The sequence below is a fragment of the Habropoda laboriosa genome, unplaced genomic scaffold (assembly GCF_001263275.1).
Source record: "Habropoda laboriosa isolate 0110345459 unplaced genomic scaffold, ASM126327v1 scaffold103, whole genome shotgun sequence".
In the NCBI taxonomy this organism is placed as follows: Eukaryota; Metazoa; Arthropoda; class Insecta; order Hymenoptera; family Apidae; genus Habropoda; species Habropoda laboriosa.
This window is the reverse complement of record NW_017100197.1, coordinates 1-8,798: the sequence shown is the minus strand read 5'-3', so window position 1 is coordinate 8,798 and position 8,798 is coordinate 1. Positions and strand designations below refer to the sequence as shown.

The 8,798-nt window shown below is 37.7% G+C and overlaps 1 protein-coding gene across 1 annotated transcript; it reads right to left on the bottom strand.

Moving 5' to 3' along the window:
- Window positions 1-1,065: 1,065 nt before the first annotated feature.
- LOC108570345 lies at window positions 1,066-1,591 on the bottom strand. Its single transcript, XM_017932185.1, has 2 exons — window positions 1,382-1,591; window positions 1,066-1,182 (listed from the first exon to the last, which is right to left on the bottom strand). The coding sequence occupies exons 1-2, from the start codon at window positions 1,589-1,591 to the stop codon at window positions 1,066-1,068; spliced, it is 327 nt and encodes a 108-aa protein (XP_017787674.1).
- Window positions 1,592-8,798: the final 7,207 nt, after the last annotated feature.

Genomic DNA, 8,798 nt, shown 5'->3' with positions numbered 1-8,798 from the left:
GCACGTGGCTGGGTCCTTACCTGACCCAGCACTTAGCGCGTGGGGGAGTCAGGCGTTGCGACCGGGTTCCTCCGCAGACCGAGAGGTCTGCGGGTCATAAACCGGCCCGAGTCCCTACCTTCACTCACCCATATTCTTAAACACATGTATACTTAAACATTAACGACATTCACACAAGATTAATTTGGCGTGTGAGACGCGATACACTAAAAATAATAAAGTTAAAGAATCGCGTCGAAACAATTATATTACCTTTAAATAAAATTGCAAAGTAGCCTGAGAGACTACACGTCTGTACTAACGGCAAAAATAAAGACGTTTGTAATTTGCAGTTAATAGAAAATTATTCTAAATTTTAATATTCCCACATCGTAACTACACATCGGTGATAACGTCTTTTCTACTTTTGAAAACACTCTTCGTAGGCGCTATTAAAACTTGTTTTCAGATCGGCCTCTGAATTTTTCATAATCTCTACATATAGGGGAGAGTCGTGCAGTACCGGCCACTCTAAGTTTTTGTACTATAACTTGGACTAATGTTGGTAAAAATGAAATTTCGAAAAAGTCATTTGTAGTACAAAGGGTGCTTAATAAAAGGGGACAAATGGTTTTTCTTAAATTTTCTCATAAAAATAAATAATTCGTAGAAATGAAAAAGTTGTAATTTGCAGCGAACGAAAAATTGTCGTGCAGTACCGGCCAGCTACTTAGTTAGTAGATTTGAAGGTATAAGTAATAAATAACGTTAGTAAAAATCATTTAAATATAGAATAAAACTTTTATTTAGGCACGTCTACAAATATCACAGGTAAAGTGATCGATATTTTCTTGATCCGTACACTCCACGTGAGCCCAACCATTGCAGCTATGAAAAATAACTTTTGTCGTACGGAACACCAGCGTAAACGTTAAACGTCTTAGAACTCTGGTAATACTGAAGAAAAAAGAACGTCGCCGAAATACGTTGCTCAGGGCTATAGTATTTATTTGTTTATCCATCTGAGTGCAGTCAACTAACAGTATAAGCGAGATCTAGCTTTGGCCGGTACTGCACGACTCTCCCCTATATAAAAGAATAGTTAGCATCAACAATTTCAAATAATAGAATGCTATAAGAGCCTTTATAATTATAGTACTCTGAGTCACTGTATATCGGAGCATGTACAATTATGTTTCCCATCTATGTATTGCTCCAATACATTTGGGGAAGTTCCAGTTATCGTCAAACTCGGTAGCTATTTTATACCAAGCTTCGGGAATTGGCATGGCACCTAAAAGACAGCTGAAAGAAATTGAAAGTGAAAATAAATCGAGGAATACAATTGTATAAATAATAATGTTTCTACCTGTATATACATGCGAAGTGCTTAATTCAAAGCTAGACAACTGTCAAGCATTATTCGAGATATAATCTGTCTCGAAACTCTAAAAAGGTACATTAGGCTATTAAAAGAATCGCCTGCAGCTAAAATACGCATAGTTATAACCAAACGTTCATGTATTGGAATAGCGGATCTGTAATTTGTATCCCGTTTTGCTATAGTCGGTCCTATTAATGTTAATATGTTGGCAAATTCACTAGCTGACATTCGATAAAAGTTTCTGAAGTCACTTTGATCCTCCACTCTTAACACGTTCAAGACGGCAGCGAAATTCACGAAACGCTCGCTATTGCCAGCGTTTCTTATAACCGAAGTGTGTATTATTATTAACACATAATTTCTTAGTACGTAATCTGAAAATGTGATGATCTCTCTTTTCAATCTCTTTTGCCATCATTTCGAATGACCTATCGATGGATCACGTTGGCAAACAAGAGATTTTAAAACAATTTTCTCTACCACCATCAATGTCATTTATGTTTCTTATTTTAAGTTAGTAGACGAATAACCACAAAACTAGCACAAGCTAACAACTGATCTAGCGTACTCATAATTTTCTACAAATTGAAATTAATCTTATCGATATTTGTTTACAAGTTTTGTTCTTTAATGAGTCGCAAGTGCACAGCGAACACAACCAACGAACTAATTCCTCTCAAGAAACTGATAAGCTGGTGCAACAGAATATTTATAAATATTCGGAAATTGTTCGTGAAGTTGTTACACAAGCAATGTTCGCGAAAGGCTGAATACTGTTTATAAAAAGTTTGCGAACTGCTTGCGAGCATTGTTTGTGAATAGTGTTCGTGAACTGTTCGCTGGTGGGTACACAACTTAAGAAGCGTGGAAGGATATTAGACCATTGAAAATCTGATCGAAAGACTGTTAGGTTTTCTGTAGAAACGGTTTATGGCACGATCGGCCGGGAACGGTTATTTTTGAGTTCAGGATTTTCGTTTATTGCTTGCACGGGTCTAATTACATCCTACGAGGGTCACTAGAATTGCTTTGCTAGATTTTTAGTAATTTGTGTCCCTCGCGCTCAATAGCCTACGAACATACCATAAATCACGAATATGTAACGGTCCGCTTGCCGATTAGTCACCCGGAAGAAATTCCAGATTTTTGGGACCTTCCGCCCACCCCTCGCGACCGTCTCCCGCCCTTCCAAGGTGACAGCGCGCTAAGGGCGCACTGGAAGGGCGGTAAAGACGATATTAGACACGCCGATTGACAAATGCAATCGTTAACCATTGACCAATCAGCGTGTCCCAATAAAAGTCCCTCTCACGGACGTCCGAGACGCGACGTCGGAGAGTTGAGTCACGATATTAGACACGCTGATTGGCAAATGCAATCGTTAACCATTAACCAATCAGCGTGTCCTAACGAAAATCCCTCTCACGGACGTCCGAGACGCGACGTCGGAGAGTTGAAGTCGAGTAGTCGTTCAACCACCACGAACAAGGAGCAACCAGCTCCCATCACGCGTTAGACATAGATCAGTTTTTCACACAGTCCCAATCATTTGGGTGGTCCTTCGAACCAGTATCTAGACGGCACAACATCATGCAAACATCCACAAAGCTCGAAAGTTCATCGCCACAACCACGGGCAATAACAAAGACTACTACAATTAGTTCGAGTAGTAATCCTCAACCGCAGAGGACACGTCAACGAATTGCGTATTTAACTTTAATGCATTATTGGCAAGTTTTTAAATCAATCATTTTTAATTTACAACTTGTACATTCCACAAGAAAGTAGAAAAAATCGCCTTTAGTTATTATTTTATACATTTAAGTAACATTTATATACGGTTAGTACACATCTATCAAGTGTTCGGATACTTGAAAATCATCGTAAAACACGAAAAGTCACCTTCTGATATTTGTGTAACATCGATAAAAATTCCGCAGGAGAATCGTGGTGTTTCCACAAGGGACAGTTCACAAGCGACAGGAGTCCGAGGGGTGGGTCGAAAAGCATTGCGTTTCAAGGAAAAGGACACGGTGGTGGGCAAACACGGGAAATTATGCGCCGGCCGAGAATTCCAGCGAACAATGCTCGGTGACGTAAGCGGTATTTTGGCGCTGAAGAACGAGCCACGGAGCTAGAAACTAGCAGCACTGACGTTAACCTGCGCGCTGCGGACGAAAGCCACTCGTTCTCCGGGATCGTGCAAGTACTCTTACGAACTTGCCCCCGATTAATTGCGGGAAACGTCGCTGGGGCCCGGGAACGATCTCGATCTATCTGCAGGCTTTATTCCCCCGCGAGGGCGATTAATATCGGTAATAGGTAGCGATGGGATCAAGTTCGATACGTATCCGCTTGCGTCGATCAATCGGGTGTCGTTTCGTTTAACAGGATGGATGTTTGGCGAGACGAGCGCTGAAACATTGAGATAATCGTGTAACGTGTACACTTTCACGTAAGTGGGATATTAGATTAATTTATCTACAGTAGTTGGCGGAGGATTAAATTTCAATTTTTAATTTGAAAATATGAACTGAAAAATGAATGTGGAATTTGGAATTTGACTGTCTATATTTGTAAAATAAGAAAATCACTAATTGGAGCAAATACAAATGCAGACAAAAACCGAAGCTCGGAAATAGAATGATTACAATTAACATAGATCTATCGTAACGAGCGAAAGAAGGTTAAAAAATATTATTGAAGTACATGATTTGTGATTTTCATATTTTGTTTTATTTTAATGCGTTTTTGTGCCGGAAATAAGGTTTCCGCAGCGTTCCTCAAATTCTCTTTTTTCAAGATGAGGATGATCGTGTATTGAATCGTAGAAAATCAATTGTCGAGGCAAAGATGTAAAAAGTAATAAAACGTTTGATATAGTCAGCGTTCGTGTAGTGTAATGTATATTCTGTGTAATTGAACAATAGTTATTACATATCATAAAAATAAATATCTTAATTAGCAAAGGCCGGTTGAAATAAGTCAATTTGAATACGAATGTTTTTTGTAGTAATTCATATAATACATTGATACATGTTTTTAGTGGTAAAATGGATTGTACTTCAAATAATAAAGGATATTCAACTTAAAATAACAGTGGTTGTATGTATCGTAAAAAGGAATATGTAGTAGTTACATCGTAAAATGTAATATGCATTACAGCCTCACAAAAGATTCATTTGAAATGTGGAACAGACCAGAATTTTTCTGCTTTAAGTGCAAAAATTCTTAAACTTATTGTAACCTATTAACTTATTCCACCTCTCAAACAAATTGAATCTCTAATTTATAATTAAAAATGAACTAAAATTGTAACCAGTTACACTAGTTTGCTACTTGCAAATAAGAATCTTGATATGTTTTATGTTTCAAGTGGTATTTTCATGTCTTGAGACCAAAAAATCAATTTTTGTTGACGTATTAAATTTCTACGATTTTTCTAGAGAAAGTACGTGGAAGAATTTTCTAGAAATCTTAAAAAGTACAGAAGTTACAAAGGTTTGAAAACAAGCGCGCGCGGCGGTCGAGCGAAATCTGCTGGGAGATCGAAACATTTTCGTCATGAAAAAGCACTTTCAGAAGAAGTTTTCAAAATTATTAAACCCATTTATGAGGATTTGTCATGTAATGAATTGTTGGTGAGACGTTTGGAATGCAATACGTAGAATAATAATGAAAGTTTGAATTTGTTGATTTGGATTTTCTCTCCGAAGCATCTTTGTTTGGGGATAAATACTGCTGAAATCGCAACTCAGCTGTCGATTTGTATTTTTAATGGCGGGTTCAAACCTCTCGTAAACATAATTCATACGTTTTACGAAGAAAACAAGAGCGGATCGACCGGTTTAAGCACCGAGCATCCGAGGCCTCCAAAAGGGTAGTACTTCCAAAAAATTGGAACGATCAAAGCAGAAAGAGATGTTGGAACAGAAGTAAGGATTTCTTTATGAACTAGGAATTGCCGATTAAATGTACATCAGAAAATTTTATTGTTATCACGATAAAAACTCTACCAAAAACTTTAAGCGCGTTTTTCTCAAAGCTACGTTTTTTCAAACCGTGAGCATATCTCGAAATTTAATTGTTCGATTTGAATAAAATAAAGTGCATTCGATTTGTGAATGTATTCTTTATCGCCCATACGAGAATTGTAAAAATTTATGAAAATTTTTAATTTTTTTGATAGATTGAAATTGAAAGATTCGTAAAAAAATGAACTGCTTTGTTTATCGCTTTGTCTGTATTTTTTGTTACCAGATGTCAATGATTCTATAGTAGGGACGATAAAGAAAGCCTTTCTGAATACAAAAATAACTCCGTTTTTCATTTCATATGGATACGAAGGACGAAATCGTGCTCACCGTTACTGAACGTCAATTCTATCCGGCCTAGATCAAACCGTTATTACTTCAGATGCATTGCTTTTTTTTAGCCAAATTTCATTATACATGAAAACTCATAGCGCATTGTAAAAGGATTCAAGTTATACAGTGTTTGTTTCTATTAACAAAAAGTCACGAATATTGCCTATTTTTGGGGCCTTAAAATAAGAATAGGTACCACTTTAATACATATACATAGTACAATTAAAAATGAATATGTCCTTCAATAAACTATTGTGTTCTAAGTATTGGTTAACCAATGACGAGTTAGTTCGTCTTCCCCAGTTATCAGGTTAATTTTAACTCTTCCCAAAGTAAACAATGAAACATGAAACAAGATCTTCCTCAGTTAACTGGTTAATTTCAGCTCTTCTCAAAGTAAAATGTCATTGTTAGGTTTTCTGTAGAAACGGTTTATGGCACGATCGACCGGGAACGGTTATTTTTGAGTTCAGGATTTTCGTTTATTGCTTGCACGGGTCTAATTACATCCTGCGAGGGTCACTAGAATTGCTTTGCTAGATTTTTAGTCATTTGTGTCCCTCGCGCTCAATAGCCTACGAACATACCATAAACCACGAATTTCCGAACGGCGCATCTGTATGTAACGGTCCGCTCGCCGATTAGTCACCCGGAGGAAATTCCAGATTTTTGGGACCTTCCGCCCACCCCTCGCGACCATCTCCCGCCCTTACAAGATAACAGCGCGCTAAGGGCGCACTGGAAGGGCGGTAAAGACGACATTAGACACGCTGATTGACAAATGCAATCGTTAACCATTAACTAATCAGCGTGTCCCAACGAAAATCCCTCTCACGGACGTCCGAGACGCGACGTCGGAGAGTGAGTCGTCGAGTAGTCGTTCAACCACCACGAACAAGGAGAACCAAGGAACAACCAGCTCACACCACGCGATACCATAGATCAGTTTTTACAAGTTCCAATCATTTGGGCGGTCCTTCGAACCAGTATCTAGACGGCACAACATCGTGCAAACATCTACAAGGCTCGAAAGTTTATCGGCCACAACCACGGGCATTAACAGTCATACATGAAAGAAGGACATTAAATATTCAAGAAAGAGTATAATAACCAATATACTTAAAACATTCCACGTTTCACAAATTTGATTTCATACAAACTCACGAAACTTTTACAGAGCCGTCGTTACATAAAATTCGTTGTATTAAAAGAAGAACTCAATGAAATTTTAGCTATAAACAAAAGTGTAAAATTTTTGCTTTGCATTTGTCATTGAACAAGATTTTCGCAGCATCTCATAATAATATTTTTCGACGTAAACATAAAAAATTTTAAACGTATTCAACTTGATTCTTATGCTGCTTGCGATATGCTTAATCCCATCACTAGTAATAGGTCTGTCGAAATCGTTGAACGGCTCTCTAGCGCCGCTTCCTGTGTTTTAGAAGCCGGCAGACACGCGTTCCAAGCATTTTTCCAATGAAACACGTCTGCTACGTGCCCACCCTCTTACTCGATACCTTCGTTGAGTCCTCGATTGATAACGAATGGGGAAATTGTGCGAATCTCAAAATAAGGCACACGCCTGGCACCTAAAATTCTCTAATGAAAGCACTCCATATTTCTTCTTATTTTTTCTATTATTAAAACATTCCTTACAACAAAGTTGAAACACTGATTACAAATTAAAATTCGCACTCTAACCTGATAATATATCTCTCTTGTACCTAAAATCCACGAATCTCGCTTTCTCTTTGTGAATAAGTTTTTCAGGTAAGTATATCAGTCCTTCGTTAAGAATTCACTCAAGAACACCTGACTAAAAATTAAAACGATAGTATAAATCTTAATATCATGAATGCATAATTCAAAACAACTAATCTTACAATTGTCTATCAGATCTGAATAAAAAATTCATTTAAACCTAGAACATTAACATGGAGAATACAGTGCCTTAATTGTAAGTTTGTTTCGTGTATTATATGTACTCTTCTTTTCTTATTTACACTTTAAAAGTATCAGTACATTCAATAACTACATACTTATTAATTTGCTATGATCTTCGAATAAACAATTCTTACAATTTTAATGCTAATAAAGTAGATAAAGAAAACACAAATATTACTTTTATTACAATTACAAACAAACAATTATCATTACAGTTATCATTACAATTAGTGTCACAAAAAATTAGTATTAGTATTAGCATGGGTTAAGCAGAAAACTAAATGAAACATTAACACGGGTCTTAATATCGTGAATACGTAATCCAAGTTTGCAAATCCAGCATACGCTTGAAAAATTGTGACGAACAACTACTGGCACCCCGTCTGCTTTGAAACGTTGTACGCGACGATCGTCTTTAAAGCAGCGAGATCGATGCGGCGGCGAGAGCGCGAACAAGCCGAGGGTAAACTAGAATCGCGAAATGAGTGGCACACACCTTGAAAAGGTGTCTGGAGGGCGAAAAATCTCCAGACACCGCGTGAATCGTATCTCGCCCAGGCCGAGTGGATGAAATCCGCGTCCATAGTCGAGCGTTCACACGCGTGTGCTTTTTCTATCGAGCCTGATCTCGGGCGTTAGACAGGCTTGGAACCTGTTTTTCAGTTACTGTCGGCTACGCACACGACTAAACGCGTTAACGTTTTGTTAATTTCCTAGAATTAGCTACAATTGGAGAAAGTTCCAAACCACAACCCTTTCGAAGTATCAAAAAGTAAAAATTTCAGTAGAAGTGAAAAACGAGGAGACTTGTTATTGTGCAAGCTTTTATATGCGAGCTTTTTTTACGCGCTAAATTATACCTCTATTTACGCGGTACATTTTTACGCGGTCAGATAGGTTCAGTTTTCTATAAACTTTCACTGAATTTATTACATATCAGAGAGACGCAAATTCTTACTTGAACGTATTAATTACATAACTCTGTCCCTTTTGTTGTTTTTTTTCTAACCTCTTGTTCTAGGATTTAAGTTTTACAGTACAGATTCTGACACTGTTCCGGTCGCGTAATGTTCGATGCTTAAGTGCCGAACCGGTACGCGAGTTTAATCACACCTTGATTT